The sequence below is a fragment of the Heterobasidion irregulare genome (genome assembly GCF_000320585.1).
Source record: "Heterobasidion irregulare TC 32-1 unplaced genomic scaffold scaffold_04, whole genome shotgun sequence".
In the NCBI taxonomy this organism is placed as follows: domain Eukaryota; kingdom Fungi; phylum Basidiomycota; class Agaricomycetes; order Russulales; family Bondarzewiaceae; genus Heterobasidion; species Heterobasidion irregulare.
In genome coordinates, this window is record NW_009258200.1 from 708249 (window position 1) to 726957 (window position 18709).

The window sequence follows — 18709 nt, forward strand, 5'->3', positions numbered from 1 at the left end:
CTGCGGACAGGATGAATCCTCGAATCTTCCATTGTTCATCCTCAAGACTTCACAGGGCCTCACCACCGACACAAGAGAATGAGACTTCAGAGAGGTGCTGGACATTGAGAGAAATTTGGCATTTAAGTTACTTGAGAACACCAATGATATGGTAACTCTGCACTTTAATTACTCAGCAAACATAAATTATGCAAATGGGGAGGTGCACTACGGTGCCGCTTCATCGAAATCTCAACCCGACGATGTCAGATTTATATCGCTCTGCCATGCAGGCCAGGATCTCAAAGTTACCACAACTACCTCCTAATGAGGATGATGAGGATGAGGAAGCAGGAGACTCCATCGCAGCGCTTCCGAGTTCTATGGGACCACCACGGTAAGGATGCACAAAGTTCATATGCCACCTGCTTCTGTGTGCTTTTGATCAATCATCTACTTGCTGTTGGATAGGACTAGGACTCGTAAACAGCCTAATCCCGCGTACACGCCGATATCAGCCTCGTCATATTTCTCCGAGGCGCTGCAAGTCGCCGTGCCACCTTCTGCACTGGACATGCGTGTTTACTATACCCCACCGCGCGTCCCGCAGGGGGATGGAACTGGCACTGTTATGGTGTGTCACCACGGTGCAGGGTTCTCTGGGCTCTCCTTCGCGTGCTTTGCCAAGGAAGTCGCTGAGATGACCCAGGGTGAGTGTGGGATAATGTCCATTGACGCCAGAAGACATGGTAAGTCCCTAAGGATTCCTCGTGTCATCCATAAAATGCTTTGCGGTCCCGATTTTCTGGCATCTGAATTTCCATATGACGCTCGAGCCAATGCACTAAACAAGTGTACGAGCATAGAGCTCAACATCTCTGTCGTAAGACTGTTTCAGCATCATTCTTATCTCTAGTCGTACCCATTACATCTCTCTCGATAATATGAATAAATTAATGCTTTGACGGGTGTTTCCCTCGTAGGAAAAACGATGCCTTCCGATGGCAGCTCGGATGAAGACCTTTCAATCGATATCCTCGTAACCGACCTAGTCAATCTCCTACAAATCGTCTTTCCGGACCCTAGCAAAGCGCCTTCATTCTTCGTAGGTGTCCAGTGTTTGAGCAAAAACATCTTCTCAAAGTGCACAAGCACAGCTTGTGGGACATAGTATGGGTGGTGCTGTCATCGTGCGTGCGTGCCCACGCCTCCTTGCAGGAAACTACAAGGTAGGTGGAGTAGCGGTACTCGACGTTGTTGAAGGTATGTTTTTAATCTTTCTGGCATCCTTCATCTAAGTTGGTTCTTGTCGCAGGGTCCGCTATTGAGGCCCTTCCGCACATGCCCATCATCCTGAACTCCCGCCCCGAAGGGTTTGATAGTATCGAAGAAGCCATTCAGTGGCAGTGGGTGTTCTCCAACTGACCTATCCATGGCTGCAGTCTCGTTTTTGACTTTAATCACAGCGTGTCAGCCAATCAAATACGCAATCCTACTTCAGCCCGCGTATCTGTCCCTTCTCTGATAATTGAGGCCCCCTCCGACCCTCGTACACTCCGTTCGTATCCATTGATATGGCGAACTCCGCTCCGGTCTACTGGACCTTACTGGGAAAGTGTGTGATTCGCTTACTCTCAAATCTTTCAACGGTCACTGATACTCGTCTTCGGCTTCAGGTTGGTTCACTGGTCTCTCTGCCTCTTTCCTGAACGCGCGCACCGCCCGCCTGCTGGTCCTCGCGGGAACCGATCGACTAGACAAAGAGCTTATGATTGGCCAGATGCAGGGCAAATTCCAGATGGTGGTTGTTCCTGGTACAGGGCACATGTTGCATGAGGTATGCCCCCGTGGATTTTCTGTCTCGATGCCGACCAAACCTTCGTCCAGGACGATCCCGTTAAACTAGCAGAGACCCTCGTCGAATTCTGGAGACGCAACGAGCGTGTAGTGGTGGGAGTGAAGAAAGTGGGCGATCTGTGATCATCTCATCACGTTCGAAGAGAGAAAAAAACAAAGTTGTAGTATCCCTAAGTGTATCTTACTTTTTGCTCGTTGTATACCAATCACAGCTACGGGTCTGAATTCACATCACCCTTGGATCTTCCTTTTCATCAGTCTTCCCTTTTCCTTCCCCGATGCCGCCGCTAACAGGCGTTCCCGCAAACTTTTCCCTTAGAGCCTGATACTTTCTCCTCTGTGCCCGACTCACGCTAGGCCCCACTTTCTCCAGTGCCTTATCGAAGTCATGCACACCCACCTGGACAGCCTCCCCTCCGGCACTGCCCTCTTCCGCCAAGCCACCATCCATTTCCTGTAGAGTCCCTAAAGTTCTTCGCAGGGCCAATACACCCGCTTCCCTGACAACTGCAGCTAAGTCGGCACCACTGTACCCGTCCCCGCGCTCCCGCACTAGTGTCTCAACTGCCTCCTTCGCGCCGTCAGGGCCCAACGGCAGCTTACGCATCATCGTGCGTACGATCTCCACTCGCTCATCTGCGGTTGGGAGGTCGACGTAGAGCAGTTTGTCGAGGCGGCCTGGGCGGCACATAGCTGGGTCGATCATGTCGGGGCGATTGGTTGCGCCCAGGACGAAAACGCCTTTACGGGAGTCCAACCCGTCAAGTTCAGTCAAAAGGGTGTTCACAACGCGTGCAGAAGATTCGGACTAGAGAATAAGTGAGTACGAGGGGTAGGCAGAAAATGAGGGCGAACGTGAACTCACAAGGCTCTCGTCTCTTCTTGGAACCAACGCGTCAAGTTCATCGAAAAAGATGACACAGGGTGACGATGCCCGTGCTCGAGAGAACACCTGTCTCACAGCACGCTCACTTTCGCCAACGTACTATTCGCCAAGGTCATCTATACCAATGAAGAAAACGTGTACGATAGATTTCGCACCTTATTTAACAGTTCTGGACCTTTCACGCTGATAAAGTTGGCTCTGGACTCGTTTGCTACCGCTTTCGCAAGCAAGGTTTTGCCGCATCCTGGAGGGCCCCATAGCAGGACTCCACACGGCGCATCGATGCCCACCTTCTTGAACAATTCCGGCCTCCGGATGGGCTGCACAACGGCCATGTGAAGCTCACTGCGGGTCGCATGCAGCGCGCCCACGTCAGCCCAGGTGACGTCTGGAACAGTTGCGAATCCTTCACGTTGGGCGGATGGCTGAACTTGCTTGAGTGCAGCAGCAAAGTCAGCAGACGTGATACAGATGGGGGCGAGTTGCAACGGGGTGAGAGGGGATGGGTGGGCTTGGAGGAAATGAGCAATAGAGCTGCCGGTCGTTGTGGGGAGAGTAAGTGCGGAGAAAGGGGAGAGTTGGGCGTTGGGCATGACTGTGACCAATGGCGCTTCGGATGTTTGCGCTCCATCGACCTGCATCGACACGTCGCCGTCTGCAACTTCTGTCACTTCTCGCTCTTCGATATCTGGGATGACTAGTGTCCCTTCTGAAAGCTGCTTGAAGATACGTTTCACGGCGATGATACCTGCCGCCCCCGTCAAAGCGGAAAGATCAGCGCCGACATAGCCCGGTGTCGCTTTTGCAAACGCCACGAAATCGAATGAGCCGTCTAGCCGGAGTTTCGAGCAGAGAACACGCAGAATCCTAGAAGACCGTGACATACAGCACAAAAGGGAATAGAGCGAAGGGAGCTTACTGTGCGCGTGCTTCATCGTCAGGTACACCCATAGCGATTTCATGATCGAATCTTCCTGCCCTACGCAAGGCAGCATCCAGGGAGTCAGGTCGATTTGTTGCACCAATCACAATCACGGGTTTATTATCAGTCTTCTCCCATGACAGATCTGCAGACACGGCGGTTGCTGTTGGCCGCATCGAAGAGAGAAAAAAAAGTTACGTACCATCCATACAAGTGAGAAATTGGGCGACTATTCGCCTCTCCATCTCTCTTTGTGCATTTTCTCTTTTTGGGGTGATTGCATCTATCTCGTCGATGAAGAGTAGGCACGGTGCGACACGCTACAAGATGCTGAGAACGGGTTGCTTCTTTAAGTGAAGCAAACATGCCTTCGCTTCTTCAAAGGTCTCGCGGAGAGTTTTTTCCGACTCGCCAGACATCCCTGAGACGATGGATGGCGCCGAAATTGAGATGAAGGGCACGCCTAGTTCCTGTGACCAGATGTCAAGATATAAAATACAGCGAATACAGTCGTAGCACGCACCCCTCCTATAGCCTTCGCTAGCATTGTCTTGCCACAACCCGGGGGACCGTGCAAAAGCACACCTCTCGGTGGCTGCACGCCCGTATGCAAATATATCTCTGGATGTGCCAACGGCATAGCTACCAACTCAAGCATTTTTTCTACGCATGCATCAGCACCTCCCAAATCGGACAGGCGCACCGTTGGCGGAGCATACTCCTTTGCTATACCACTCGAAGAACCTGAAATCCGCGTCCTCTTGATACTCTCGTCTCCTCGAGACGAGCGCGCCTTCCGCTTTCCATTTGATACCGGCGGCCGGGACTCTGAAGACTCGTGGGTGGGAGGAGTCGATGTACCAGGGATAGCTTCTGCTTGAGGAGTGTGTGGTTCTTCAATGGCAGGTGATTGGACTGGCGGTGTGCTGGTCGCAGGAGTCGGAGGTGTATTTAGGTTCACCTTTTTTCTGTGTGTCGACCATAGACCTTGCATAGACTTGTTCAAAGCATTGGGACCCTATCTGACTGTTCGTGAGTAAGGACAAACTGGATGTGTACTTAACGACGCACAGAAACTATCTCCATTGCGGCGCGCTCGAAGGCGGTATGGGTACGCGCGTTCACGGTCCGGTCACAGTGATTGGAACAAAAAAAGAACTTCCCGTGGTAGAAACTATGTCTGTAGAATTGACTTGAATGGAGAAAGCACGGTTTCTGCGCGTTTGTAGGAGGCAAGAGTGTTTTTATTTGACAAATCACTGTATTCACCGACAGAGACCCCGGCCACTAGAGGAAACGAACTCTGCGGATTTGACTCAAAAACAGCCAGCAAAACTCAAATTGGAGGTAGTGCAAGCAGAAAACACAAGCTTGAGAAATTAATGCGTCGAAAATTTCACTGAAAATGCTGAACGTGGATAGACAGTTGCCGCTTGAAGTACTAAAAGTTGAAAATCCAACGATACGGCATTTGCCGACTGCAAGGCTTTCGGCTGAACCAGCTTGTTTCTCGTACATCCACCATCGTTCGACTCTGTCGCAGCGCATTTCACGATGGAACTACCTTATGTGTGCTCTCCTATCGTTTCTTTGTTTGAGCGTGACTAACATGTTCGTCAGGTTGATGTCATGTCTATGCTGAGAGAGTTATCGAAGCCGCTTTGGGAAATTGACTTCCCAAGCTTGCCCAACGTGTGGGGAATAAGCGCACCTTGGCTGCTCAGCCACGGATACAGGCTTTACCCTACATGGCCGGAAGGCCGATATGAGTCAACCATCTGCAACTCTGACCACCCCGCTCCGCGAGATCTCCCGCATCCATATGCGTATTCAGCATACTTTCCCGGTCCATGCAATGATGTCTCTATGTCGGTAGGCCAAATTCTATCAAGGTGTGCTGATCGCCACCTGACGAACTATACTCCAGCAAAATGTAATTGGCGCTCAGGACGAGCAATGGCGAGATGTGGTCATCAAGGTCGTGGCCAAGGGTTCCCAGGAACTTACCATTTTCAAAATTCTAGCAGAAACGCCTGAATTATTCGACTCGAGAACATTTCCATGCGTCATTCCGGTCTTAGAAATTCTCGATACTCCCTACGACTATAAGTTTGTTGTCTTGCCACGGTAGGTCAAACTTTATAAGCGCTATCTTCTTTCACCTTCCATGTACCAATGATTCGTGACCTTATTCAAGATGGGGCGAGCCTGCAATGGAATTCTCTGACGTCAGAGAATTTCTTTTCTTTATTTCTTCTATGCTTCGGGTTAGTCCCGGCTTGTGAATCGCCCTACAACGGATACATTGACCATTCTCTCTGATAAATAGGGTTTGTGTTTCCTACACGAGCATAGAATAGCCCACAGAGTGCGCGCGCAAAGACTCATCACTCAATCAATCGATCTCACTCCTTGTTTCACAGGACATCTCCGAAAGCAACTTTCTCATGAATTACTTTCACTATAACTACCCTCCAGGGGGTGGTTGGACCCATCCTTATCTCGCTCCCTTTCGCGCGGGCCATATGTCGCTCCAGCCTCAATATTGCCTTTTCGACTTCAACCAGTCAACCATTTTCCCCCGCAAAGCGCCATTGAAAATGTGTCGCTTGCCAGACCGATTTTCCTGGTCCGGGACTCCTCAGTATCATCCAATGGATCTCAATCAGGGGGAGCTGGATTTTGATCCATTCGCGTTCGACGTCGGCTGCATGGGTTTTTTTTTGCTCCAGAATTTTCATGTGCGGATGCGCCTCTCATACCTTTGCCGTAGCTAACCCTGGCCGTCCAGTACATAATCCCAGCAGTGCCTCTTGTGGCTCCTCTACTCGAGCACATGATCACAGATGACGTCGAACGTCGCTTCACAGCTTTCGAGGCTCTGCAGTTCTGCGATGATATTAAATCAAGAGCGACAGAAGAAGATCTCACCAAATCTATTCCTCCACATAACTATGATCGTCCGCTCCAAGTCCCGTGGAGTTCACTTCCTCCAGACTTCGTAGCCCAGTGGTCACTCTGGCGCAACCCGCCTCCAACGTATCTGACGCGTCTGCTTCGTTGGGCCGATGCATTTGACTGGGGACACTTGATCATCCAATCCTTCCGACAAGCTTTTCGTTACCTTGCAGGCTCGAGGCCGGCATATATCATGGGCCACTGGGATTATATGAAATGACCTGACATATCTGATTGCATTCATTCGATTCCTCAAGCCTTTGCTTCCTGCAGTGTGATTCGGTCCTCGAGAACGCCCCCTTGCACCCGGACTGGCTATCTCGTCCTCATGCTATGCGCAGTTCTGGACACTTTCTCCCGACCATTTTATTGGTGATTTTCACTCCTGATGATTTTAAATCGTTTGTTTTACCTTCTAATGTGGACACATGCATTCACTTAACGCCCTTTATCACAGCTGCTGAGCCCCTCTGACGCACCCTTCGCGTATCGATGCCGGTTCCGCCGGTTCTCAGCTAATATCCTATCGATTATTATAGGATTGCTATTCTTGCTTCGAATTATAGTGCAATGCCAGAGAGTATGTGCAAGCGTTTGGCGTTGTGCCTACCAGGATATCATCTATTATACTCTTACCTCAAGAACTCATGGAATTACGAAATGGATCCAGAACATCCTTGCCGCCATGCTTTTCGCGGTCTGAGGGCCTTCAAGGGTTACTATCTACTATCTAGCTCACAACTTACCCATGACTGTGACTCTAAGTTCAAATTTTCCATGGATCTTATCAGCGGTGGTCTTTCTCTACCATTATCTTACGATTCATCAGCGATCTTACATCAGGTGTCACAATGTTCAGGATCGTCTCGGCAAGGACTATAATTTCTTCAGCAATCCTTCAAAAAATCGTCATTGGCACAAATCACTGCTGAATCCTTGTAAAGAAGGCAAGCTGGCTCTCCGAGACTCTGGAGGTGCTTAAGTCTCCTTTTTAGGTGACCACATTATTCCCACGAGAAACGAGTCAGCTGGAATTTCCCAAGGGTAGTCTATGGACTCAGTCACCAGCGCTGTCATATCAAGGGGCCACACATGGTCTACCATGGGGCAGACACTATTGGACATCAGAGGTGATTCATTGTCGATAGCAGAAAATATACATGAAGGGGAGGCCAAGGCAATAGAAGATAATGAGTGTAAGCAAGAGAAGCAGTAAAGAGGGGGGGAAGCAGACATGAGAGCAAACAGGAAGAAAAAGGAACATGAGAGTCAACTAGCAAGTTGCAAGGGTATACAAGAAACAACATGACAGGTGCAGGCAAAAACCCCCTCCCACAGAGGTAGACTTCCTAGCGTATAGCAGGAGACCTACTACAAGAGAAAAAAGGTCAGCAGCAAGAGTGGGTAGGGAAAAGGAGTGCAACCTAGCAGTGTCAGTTGCACAAAGCTACCAAATCCTTGCTGTCCATCATACACCCTGGTATGCAGGTGTGGAACTGGTTAGATGTGGTGTACTGGTGAAGAGTAGTTGGAGTCGACATCAATGTCAGAGCAAAAATCCAATAGGGTGACAAGGCTGGCATAGTCATTGGGATAAAAGGGTTGTGTGTGCTGGTCAGATGTGTTCACAGTGATGCCATCCTCTAACCAAAGATGGAAAACAGCCTAGAGAAATGTCTGGAGTGGAGTTGGAAAGCCATGGGCAGCAAAGGAACTGAAAAAGGTGGGCACACTACAGCAAGTGGGCCCATGTGATTAGGGTGCATAAAAGAGCAGAGTCGGTAGAGGAGGGACCTTTAATCCAAAATTTAACCCACTCCTTCTCAATGGCATATATGCCTCTAACTCTCCCTCTCCTAACCTAAGAGAGTGTGAGATCCACAATGGACATGAAGGATCCCATTATCTGGAAAACCACCCCTTTGTATCAAGCTCTAATTAGTTCTATTTATGCATAATTAAGAACAATTAGGATTAAACATTTTTAGCTTACCCCCCCTCTAAACCTGTTCTAATTAGACATAATTCTCCTAAATTAGGAATTACTAAGATTGATTATAACTTGAAATTTCGGAAAAATCATAATAAATCAAGCATCACAGTTCTCATAGCCTTCTTATAGAGTCATGTCTATTAGAGCACTAGTTCAATACCTAAACACAGAATATACCTCATAACAAACTTGCCTTCTGCCAGGTTGAACCAACAACCTCATGTATGCAAGCACCCAGGACAGATGCTCTAAGCCACTAAGCCACAAGGTCTAAGATATAAACTTGGTAATCAAAATAAGTAGACATAATATAGGCAACCTCAACATCTCTGATTTTATTTAACATCTATCTTTCCTCTATCTTATAGATAAATAGGTCAATAAATACCTAAAAAGTCAGGTCTTTCAGGATTTAGTTTAAACACTAGCTAAGAAGATAATAAACTAATGGAAAATCGATAATACACTTTATATAGGATAAAAATAAATTATGGCACTTATACAATTTGGACTGAGAATGTGTAAAACTATGATTGAGTGTAATATTCAATGGGACTCTACTAGTATAGACAATGCTACCTGAATTTGCAAATTTGATGAAAAACATGATTATGAATAATCAAGATCCAATAAGAGAGAGGGGTTTTCCAAATATCCACTAGTGAGGTAGAGGGTAGGGACAAGAGTATATGTATGGCATGTCTATATATAAATAAGCACAAGATTGTTGAAGGTGATCTTAATATGCTTAGTGCATATATTTCCTATATGGCAGGCAAATATATCATTCTGGCACCACATACTAATATGACTGTCTTTTCCACAGCCTAATAGCTAGAGGAAAACACCAAGTTTGAGCATCTTCTATATAACAAGGCAATAAACAATATAAATAGTGCTAAAATTGTAATATCAATAGTGATGATGATTGTGTGCTGCACAAGACAGTATTGACCATTGTACTAATAGACAAGGTCTACAAGGCTGCATATAGCATATCCCTAAGTCCAACCCACATGTTGTGTCTTATAATGACCAGTAGCAGGTATTGGCTAACAATAACAACTTTAATGATCTTGTGTGCAAGGACAAGGTACCTAGGTCTTCATAGCCTCTTGTGGCAGCTGCCAAGCTGCCAACGAGGTGGCTGGGGGCATCAATGCACATTTCTCTCTTTCTATATCCCTTGTAAAGGCAGCTGGAAAGTCAGCAAAAGAGCTATAAGATAATGGTATAGGCATATATGAAGGAGAGTAATATGCTGAAATAGTCTAGAATGTGCCACATCTTTACCTTCTCACTGATAGAGCAGTAGTACTTACTATTTCCTACTAATAATAAAGGACTTCTTAGTATAGAATTAGTGCTAATATGATAAAATTAGAAATCAATCCAATGCTCATAATGTATTGCTCCCAATTAGGAAATTAGACACTTTTAGATGCTATTAACACTTTTAGATACTTTTAGACACTATTAGATATCATCCAGAGCTAATACAAGGGGGTGGTTTTCCAGATGTATTATCTCCCCTGACAAAACTCAACTCACACTCTTTCACAATAAATCAGCCTATCCAATCTACATGACCTTTGGCAATCTACTCAAGGACATATGCAAGAAGCCCTCTCAGCACTCACAGATCCTGATTGAGTATCTCCCTACAACTCAACTTGATCACTTCACCAACAATGCAGCATGTCACCGTGCCATGAGCAACCTCTTCCACAGTTGTGTTCACAAGATCCTGGAGCCACTGAGATGTCATGGCAAGGAAGGATTGGCGATGGTCAGTGGAGATGGTATCTGGTGGTGCTGTCACCCAATCTTGGCCATACTCATGGGGGATTATCCAGAACAGTGCTTAGCTACATGTACCCTCTTTGGTGACTGCTCAAAGTACACAGTGCCCCACAATAAGCTCAGAGATCACATACATTACATGGCCCACAACCTCAATGATGTGCAAGACCTTCTTGATCTTGCTGATGAAGATCCAGCATCATACAATAGTGCCTGTCATAACGCTTGCAATAAGCCAGTTTATCACCCCTTCTGGGAGGCATTTCCTTATGGAAACATATTTATTGCCATCACATCTGACATCCTGCACCAAGGCTATCAAGGGATTGTCAAACACCTCGTCATCTGGCTCAATGATGCTTCCGGTGTCGTGGTGAGGAATGGTTTCTCCCCTAGACACGATCGGGGTTTCCTGTTTTTCCGGATGTACCTAGTGTTCGTTTGATTGCTGTTCTAGATGATACCTTCTGGTGTTGGCACGATGCACAGATGTTGGTCACAGTTATAGGCAACGATGAGAATATCCTGAGCTATTTAGCGAATTTCTAAAGTGGTGCCGGACCACTAACAAAGACAATACTCCGTAAATGTTGAGAATAATGAGGAGAGGCTTAAGAACTTTGTGATTCAAGTTGCTGAGGTGCTACACAGATTGAAGGCGAGCTACTAGTTTGTCTAGTATCCCTACAAGTCTTGCAGCTTATCTCCAACTGATATCACTCAAAGAACTTATTGACTGGCACTGACTGACTGAGTAAAAGTAAGAGGGAGAGATGGTCTCTGCCTGAAGCAGGACAATCAGCCTCCTTATATACTATTTCAAGTGGGAATCTCCTTCCTAGTATATACAGGCTGAGTAGAGTCATTGTGAGTCACAAAGAATGCTGTAGAAATAAAAAGAATAGGGAGGAAGGCAGAGGAACAGAAAGGAAAGTAAAAGAAAGGCTCAGAATGTGGTAGAATATTCCTTCAGCTTCCTTCAGAACTGCTCAGAACCTTCCCCTCCTTTCAGCTTGGAATGCCCTAGACCTTGCCCCTTTCCTAAACATTCTCCATCCTTCCACTAAAGCTCCTTTCTATTCTACCAGATTCCACTGCTTTCTTTCCATTCCTTATTGTCTTGCCATGGTCTAGCCCTTTCTGAAATAGACCCTAGGCTCTGGAATCTGTCCCAAAAGCGAATTATGAGTATGAAAAGGGATAGGAAATCAAGTTTAAGTGGTAAAATACTCGAAAAATATGTAAAAAATCGGAATTAAATGTCCTGTCCCTTCTAGGTTGTTTCTCTTTTCTTTCTTCTAGCCAGATATTCTGCCCTCCATTCTACCATCACTATTTGATGCCTAACAATGTGCGAGCGCGACATCCACGGGGCACTAGCATTCAACCGTCCCCGGTTGATGGTATATTCTTTTTAGACCACGTGATTCCATGATTTCAAAAAAAAGAAACTCGGAAGTGCTAATGAATGTTAAAAAGATTGTTGAATCGTGATACCAAAAGCATGTCCATAGAAACTCAAAAGGGAAGAAAAGATAGACTGTAAGAATGTTTATGGAGCATACCGTAAAACAAGATTAGGCATGACGAAAGCGACAAAATATCTGAGCCCCTGCTCCTCCTAATTATAGTAGAAGAGATTTAAGAAAAATAAGAAAGAATATCTGTTATACTGCCATTCCTTGGTCTCCTTCTCGTCACGCTGAAGTCTGGAAATGAACGCAGTGTGCTCAAATGAGCTGTCAGCTATCTCACCAAGCCTTGGCACAAACTGTAAGTAAGGACGAGCAAAAAATAGGGTAATGTCTGGCATTCTAAATGAATAAGTGAGGATGCCCATAACATCTGCTGCTACGCTAGGCACCAGAATATGGTCTGCCCACCAGTTAACTTTTCCTGGTTCTTTGCTCCGCACTGATCCTCTAAACAGGCTCACCATCGGGTCTGTTCCCAGATACTGCTGAATATTCACCTCCATCCATGCATCCTCTTCTTCACATCTGGTCAGCAACTGCTTCCCTTCCCATACCGCATCCAGTCCTGCTTTCTCCAAAATCCATACCTTCTTTTCTATCCTTAATCCTCCAGGCACATTGAACAGATTAATTAATCCACGCGTTAAGGTGGGCGCCGCTGAACATAGAGTTGATGGGTCCCCTTCCATGTGCTCCATGATACAGATCGTCCCTGTCGTCGAGCTCTGTCCGGTAGTTACCGGTATAGCGCTATAGGGATAGATATTGATTCCCTGACCAATCTTAAGTAAAGGTTTCATGGCAGATGAGGTAGACGACGTGTTTCTGAGGATGAAGATGATGGTGAGTGGAATGAGGAACTTTGTTTTACAACTTCCCTGTTTCTTTCCCCGTTCATTCCTATGTGCGCTTGTGTGTCCTGATTTTCTGAGCTTCCTTTTTTAATTCCTTGGCATCAGGCTCATGTTAATCCACGTCTTCTTTATCACCGTTCTTCCAGCTTCTTTTCTATTTTTAGTCTTCCTCTTCTGAGCTGCTGTCTTTAGGTTCAGTGCTCCCTCCTCTGTATCTAGACTGCATGATTCTTTGCGCCTTCCTATCTCTGGCAATATATGGTAGAATCCTAAATGCTGCATATTTTTCCCTCATAATTTCCCCGCTTAATTCACTAAGAATGTAGGCACCGCCTTGATTACGTCGTACTATTTGATAAGGCCCTCTGTATCTTGGCTTGGCCTTCCTGTCTAGACTCTTTTCTATTTCTGTGTGTCGCACCAAAACCAAGTCACCTGGATCAAATGGTCCAAATTGCATCCGCTTTTGGAACTTCTTCTCAAACTTCTCTTTTGATCTGATCCTAAACTTTGTCAGCTGGGCTGCTGCTCTATCCAAATCTGTCTGCCGCTTCTGGATTTGCCGCATCCTCAAAGTTAAAAGATCTGCTCTTGACATACCACTTTTGAAGCCTTTCACCAAAAATGTAGATTCTGTTAAGTCAAAGGGCAGAACTGGGTGAACCCTATGTAAAAGATAGTATGGCGAGAATCCTGTGACTTTGCTGATTGTGATCTTATCAGCGAAGAATGCTTCTTGTACCTTTTCTGGCCACTTCGCAATGTTTCCTTCGCAGGCCTTGACAATTGATTCTCTGATAATAAAGTGCCCTCTTTCAACGACTCCATTGGCTTTAGAGTTATAGGGTGAGATAGTGATTTGAGGGATTCCCATTCGTTCCAAAAGAAGCTTGAATGCTCCTTTGACTTCTGATCCATTATCTGTGACGACTTCGCCGACTGCTCCATAACAACAATAGATTTGTTCCCAGAAGAATTTCATCAGTGTCTTAGAGTCTGCCCTACGCAAGGCCTGTCCTTCTGAGGCTCTAGATAAATTGTCTCTGGCTGCTACAATATATCTGTATCCTTTAGCAAGCGGCATGAGCATTATGTCAACATAAATCTTACTCCAGACCGTACTAGGTGTTGATATTGTCAAAGGCACTTCAACTCTTCTAGTGCTTCTGATTTGGCATTCATGACATGATCGCACATGGTGACGCACGTCATTGAACATATGCGGCCAAAAAAACCTGATCCGGATAGTTTCAAACACCGCTTGTTCTCCTCTGTGCCCTAATCCTTTGTGTGCTCTTGTCAGAATATCTAACTGTTGATTTTTGTCAAAGATAACTTTTAAGGGTGGCTTATCTCCATTCCTTTTGAACATATTGCTTTTCTGAATAAAAAATTTGGTAGCTTTCTGTATAAACCTCCTATCATCTTGGGTGGATTTAACATATTCTGGATATTGAAGCGTCTGCAGAAATTTGAATATGTCCTGTAGATTCTTTTCCTGAGAGATAGCTGCTGCAAATGTAGATGGAAGGTCTTCTACTTGATAGCTTCTTGTCTTTTGAATGGCTTCTGTTGGGTATTCTTTCCCTACTCTGCCGACATGATAAGTAATAGACTCTAACCAGCTATCATCGTTGAATTCTGCTTCTTCATCTTCTCCTAACCTTCTTCTTGATAGGGCATCTTACGCCTTGAACCTTTCTGCTGGAACATGGACCAGTGTGAAATCAAAGAGCAAGATTCCTTGAATCCATCTATTAATAGCTGCATTTGGTTATAAGTCTGGCGAGTTTAACATCCCTTTGATGTATTTTGCATCCACTTCCACATAAAGATTCTTGACGCCTATGATGTATAGCCTATAGTGTCTGAGTGCTCTGTATAGTCCAAATAATTCCAGTTTGGGCTGAGAATATCTAGACTCAACTTCGCTCATTGGTAGCGATCCGTACCGAGCGGGTCTTCTTCTTCCTTGATCATCAAGCTGAGAGAGAATGAAACCTACAGCTACATAGCTGGAGTCAACTGATAAGATGATTGGATTTAATGACTCATAGTCAATTGGTCTGAGCGCTGGCGCTGAAGATACGAGTTGCTTGAGCATATTGAAAGCTTTTTCCCTCCTGTCATCCCAAATAAAATCTGTGTTCTTTCGCACAAGTTCTGTAAGCGGCCTAGCTATCTGTGAGTAATTTGGAATCCAAATCCTGACGGTACCACATTGTCCTAGAAAGCCGCGCACTTCCTTCACTGTGGCCAGCGTTGGCCATTTAAGAATTTTCTCCACTTTCTTGTCTTCTGGTTTCCTCCCATCAGGAGTACACTTCTGTCCGACAATGACCACTTCCTTTCTGCAAATTTGCGCTTTGTTTGGTGAAAAGGTACCGCCCGCGTGCTTCATTCGATGCATAATCCTATGAACATCAACTGCATGCTCCCAAATAAATCTCCTGATTCCTGGATTTTCTTTTAGAACTTCTGGGTTACTGTTCTCATTAGGATAGGTAGTTTCTGGTCCTGAAATCCCTAAATCATCTACAAAAATGTTTGCTTTATCAGGTATTTCGTCTTGCAGAATAAAAACCATGCTATTCTGAAATTCTGCAACCGAGTTGGTAAATCCCATTGGCATCGAAGTTAGCCTGAGAGCACCTAAATGAGTCAAAAAGGCTGTCAGGTCCCTGCTATCTGTATGCACTTTTCTTCCGTCAAAACCCCAGAATAAATCAAAAACTGTAGTACAAGCTCTTGCCGCAAAAGGTTCCACAAAGTCATCGACAATTGGAGGAAGTCCTGCATCCCGAATAGTAACCTTGTTTAATGGCTGAAGATCATGAACAATCCTGAGTTTTCCATTCTTCTTCAAGACGCAGAACCATCTTGACCGATATGCCGATTGACTGTGTTCATACACTCCTGCCTTTATTTTGTCCTTGAGTAACTTGATAACCTTGTCCTTGATTCCTGGAGGAATGGGAATATTTTTATGAATCCATAGTGTATGAGGTTCAACTGGAATAATATATGGAGAGAAATATGATTCCTTGAAAGTCCCTCTCTGCTCTTCTTTGAATGCCAATGCCTCTTGATTTAACACCATAATATGTTGAAATAACTTGATTTCTTCTGGCCAAAGCCATCCTTCCTCATTAATAAGCAACATCTTCATTCCCTCCTCTGAAATCCTTTCTGTTGGCTTGAATTCCGGAGGATTAGGAGTCAAAACCGGCAGACTAAGCAAGGGATCTTCCGGGAATTGCCTCGTGACTCGGGCAAACTCCAGGAACGTTCCAGCCACTGGCTTCACCTTTTGATCGACTCGCTTATACATTGTACCCGAGAACTGATTCTCAGGCTGGCTCGGCATATTCCGATTTGCTGCCACTGCGTTCACGTGCGCCATTCGGACCGGTTCCGGCTCCTTAGACTGAGCTTTTGGTGAGCTTGATTTCTCGTTGACATAGCTGTAGACGCGTTCGCATTGCTCTACAATATGCGGGCATCTCCAGACCAGTAAAAACCAAGCATACAAGCCTGCTGTAAATAAAAAATGAATGCCCTGTAGGCTCAAAAGAAGCGCACCACCCAATGCGATCAACGCGAGCATAAATCACCCATTCTCAAAACGTGCAGAATCGTTGTATTGTACACATAGACCGAATGCATAATCCAAAAGCATCAAACAGACCACTATCATATCAGAATCATTGTAAGGAAGACATATGCTGAAGCAGAAAAGAAAGCATAAAACGACTGAGCAAACAAAATATGGAAGTGCGACTGAGAAATTTCGAGATGTGCCCTCAATAGGACCGAGCTGAATACTATGGTCCTCAGGAATTTGAACATATAGGAAACTCACATATGAGTGCAACCAAAATTCGATCAAGCATAAAGAAACAAGGTTTGGGTGATCTAGATAGAAAAAATGAAACTCGGATGCTGCATGTAAAAAGAAAATAAGAACGAGGCATAGGATGAAATAACAGAACACTCGCACCCTAATCAATCTCACTAACCTCTGAAGAATTTTCCCCAGGGTATGCATACCAGGGATCCTCACACAGGATGAGCGCGTGGACCTTCGCTTCTGCGCGCCGAAAGGAATTGTCGTAAAGATCTTGGTGAGTGCTGCGCTGTGGGTCCGCGAGGTTGCTGTTGACTAGCCACCGGATAATGTCGTCATCTGCAAAATGGAGTCCTAGGAGCGTATGCAGAGCCTCAGCAAAATCCCACCTTCCAACGAGCCTGAAGTAATCAATGGTCGTCCTGAAGAATGCGCCCTCTTCTACCGTGAAGAGTGGGCTCCAGTCTCGTAGATGCACCAGCAAACTTGCAAAATCCGAGTGACTTCCAGGTGTATCAAGAAGATGGATAACACACGGGTGCTTTAATTCCCTCTGGACCTCCGAGTCCTTCTCTATTATTTCCTCCTCTGACGCCTCCTCCTCCCGTTCTTCAAAGTTCTTCTTTACTCGCAGGACTAAGCGCTGGATCCTTCTTCTCCAGAAGACGACCACTGCAATTGTTGCATGAGCTAGAGCCGGCAAGTACGAAGCACCAGGGATAAAAGGAAAGATAGGGATGTTCGGCACCATATTAGGTGAGTAGCCAACAACCGTTTGATCCATAAGTTCAAAGAAAGTAACGGGATGTGTGTGAGCAATGTCGGATAGGTACCCCGCATCAGGGAAACTGCTCGGCGCTTCGTCAAGCCTTGCTACCACTTCACCCGTACTGGCTACCTCGACAAAGCTTCCCCTACGGACGAACTGAGGCTGGTCGTCACCGGCTGAAAGCACTTCAGGTGCCGCTGATAAAGGGATAAACGCGGCCTGCCTTCCATACTGATCCCTCAAGTCCACTGAAGCGTACTCCCCATGCGTCATCACAAACGCGGCTGCCTGCCTGTCGTCTGAGCTGTGAGTCCCTTCTTCTTCCCTCTGTCCTACTGATCTGTTTTCTAGGAATCCTTCCCTCGTCGCTACCGGCTCTCTCTGCATGCTAGCTGGTGTGCATTCCAAGAGCAAGACCGATGCCTCACGAGAGTTGTTCGGAACAGGAGTGGAGTTATAGGAGTCGACAAGCCGATGAAAAGGAGGCCCTGAGATTTCTGCCATGAGCAGTCCAGGATCAATGGTTCCATCGTTGAAAGGTCCGTCCCCCTGACCTATATTCTGACGCCTCTCGTCACCTTCCATCCAGTCTCCATCCCTTTCATTCAAAACCCTTCCTTCCCTTTCCCTTCTAATCGCCTTGATCCTCTCAAGCAGCCTCTGAAAACGCACCGACCCTATCCCTTCATTTGCCTGTACTGACACTGGTCCAACCATAGGTCCTTCGCGCTCCTGGTCCTCAAGTTCGTTGACTTCTGGTAACTGTAGAGTTGGAGCTGGTGAGTCAATTTCTATCGCTTCAATGACCAGAGGTGCGTGAATGCCTGTCGGCGCCGTATCATTACCCTGTAAGTGCGTTTCTTCCTCAGTAAGCTGTCTGCTCATAATTTTATTCACAGGATTTTCTGTATTGAAGAACAGTACCTAGCTTCGAAGCGTAGGGTACTCAACCCTTTCCGACACCCCTCCCGACAATCCAAAATACGTCTTGACGAACGAATGGCCGATCCGCAACAACAAAGGTTCCCCAGGATGCGAAGACAGCTGAGCAACATGTAGCATGATCAAGGAATGATAGGTATATCCGTTCTCAATACCGGCATCAAGAGCGATAGAATAAGGTGAGGTCAAAATCTGGTTAGTGAGCTGGTGAGTATGCCGTAGGTATCCAATTTCCGTGAGCGCTTGCTGAATAGCCTAAAGCGCCGTCTGCCTCGCGCCTCCATCCTACATTGGGAGCGGTAGGTTTGCAACCGTCTCAACGAGCGGTATGTAGTTAAGGCGTATCTCTGCGGTGCCAGACATAGTGGAAAGGGATGCCGGTACGTCCTCTTCTTTAGCTATCTTGTTACTTATACCTTTTGCT

At 46.1% G+C, this 18709-nt stretch overlaps 10 protein-coding genes across 10 annotated transcripts; 6 read left to right on the top strand and 4 right to left on the bottom strand.

Annotated features, from left to right (window-relative positions):
* Nucleotides 1–242: 242 nt before the first annotated feature.
* On the top strand, nt 243–1959 carry HETIRDRAFT_127293 (Esterase/lipase/thioesterase; the record flags this gene model as incomplete). The annotated part of the gene is made up of 8 exons (XM_009546689.1): nt 243–376; nt 451–728; nt 963–1084; nt 1137–1242; nt 1295–1385; nt 1446–1594; nt 1656–1816; nt 1867–1959. The coding sequence occupies 8 exons, from the start codon at nt 243–245 to the stop codon at nt 1957–1959; spliced, it is 1134 nt and encodes a 377-aa protein (XP_009544984.1).
* A 21-nt stretch (nt 1960–1980) lies between these two features.
* HETIRDRAFT_157845 (AAA ATPase) lies at nt 1981–4730 on the bottom strand (the record flags this gene model as incomplete). The annotated part of the gene is made up of 8 exons (XM_009546690.1): nt 1981–2644; nt 2702–2821; nt 2878–3589; nt 3642–3789; nt 3847–3964; nt 4013–4114; nt 4168–4662; nt 4716–4730. 8 exons carry the CDS (start codon nt 4728–4730, stop codon nt 2063–2065), a joined length of 2292 nt encoding a protein of 763 aa, XP_009544985.1. The 3' UTR covers nt 1981–2062.
* Nucleotides 4731–5198: 468 nt separating this feature from the next.
* Nucleotides 5199–5775, top strand: HETIRDRAFT_416759 (uncharacterized protein; the record flags this gene model as incomplete). Its single annotated transcript, XM_009546691.1, has 3 exons — nt 5199–5213; nt 5265–5516; nt 5572–5775. The coding sequence occupies 3 exons, from the start codon at nt 5199–5201 to the stop codon at nt 5773–5775; spliced, it is 471 nt and encodes a 156-aa protein (XP_009544986.1).
* A 681-nt stretch (nt 5776–6456) lies between these two features.
* Nucleotides 6457–6822, top strand: HETIRDRAFT_57703 (uncharacterized protein; the record flags this gene model as incomplete). Its single annotated transcript, XM_009546380.1, has 1 exon — nt 6457–6822. A coding segment is annotated over one exon (366 nt), but the record flags the coding sequence as incomplete, so codon positions are not given.
* Nucleotides 6823–10117: 3295 nt separating this feature from the next.
* HETIRDRAFT_316548 (uncharacterized protein) lies at nt 10118–10843 on the top strand (the record flags this gene model as incomplete). Its single annotated transcript, XM_009546692.1, has 1 exon — nt 10118–10843. A coding segment is annotated over one exon (726 nt), but the record flags the coding sequence as incomplete, so codon positions are not given.
* Nucleotides 10844–12959: 2116 nt separating this feature from the next.
* On the bottom strand, nt 12960–13628 carry HETIRDRAFT_14942 (uncharacterized protein; the record flags this gene model as incomplete). Its single annotated transcript, XM_009546300.1, has 1 exon — nt 12960–13628. A coding segment is annotated over one exon (669 nt), but the record flags the coding sequence as incomplete, so codon positions are not given.
* A 57-nt stretch (nt 13629–13685) lies between these two features.
* HETIRDRAFT_27212 (uncharacterized protein) lies at nt 13686–14072 on the bottom strand (the record flags this gene model as incomplete). Its single annotated transcript, XM_009546317.1, has 1 exon — nt 13686–14072. A coding segment is annotated over one exon (387 nt), but the record flags the coding sequence as incomplete, so codon positions are not given.
* A 587-nt stretch (nt 14073–14659) lies between these two features.
* Nucleotides 14660–17847, bottom strand: HETIRDRAFT_450446 (uncharacterized protein; the record flags this gene model as incomplete). Its single annotated transcript, XM_009546693.1, has 2 exons — nt 14660–14711; nt 16778–17847. The coding sequence occupies 2 exons, from the start codon at nt 17845–17847 to the stop codon at nt 14660–14662; spliced, it is 1122 nt and encodes a 373-aa protein (XP_009544988.1).
* Nucleotides 17846–18045, top strand: HETIRDRAFT_416760 (uncharacterized protein; the record flags this gene model as incomplete). Its single annotated transcript, XM_009546694.1, has 2 exons — nt 17846–17882; nt 17933–18045. 2 exons carry the CDS (start codon nt 17846–17848, stop codon nt 18043–18045), a joined length of 150 nt encoding a protein of 49 aa, XP_009544989.1.
* Nucleotides 18046–18163: 118 nt separating this feature from the next.
* Nucleotides 18164–18402, top strand: HETIRDRAFT_315772 (uncharacterized protein; the record flags this gene model as incomplete). The annotated part of the gene is made up of 2 exons (XM_009546695.1): nt 18164–18195; nt 18243–18402. 2 exons carry the CDS (start codon nt 18164–18166, stop codon nt 18400–18402), a joined length of 192 nt encoding a protein of 63 aa, XP_009544990.1.
* Between the last annotated feature and the right edge of the window lie 307 nt (nt 18403–18709).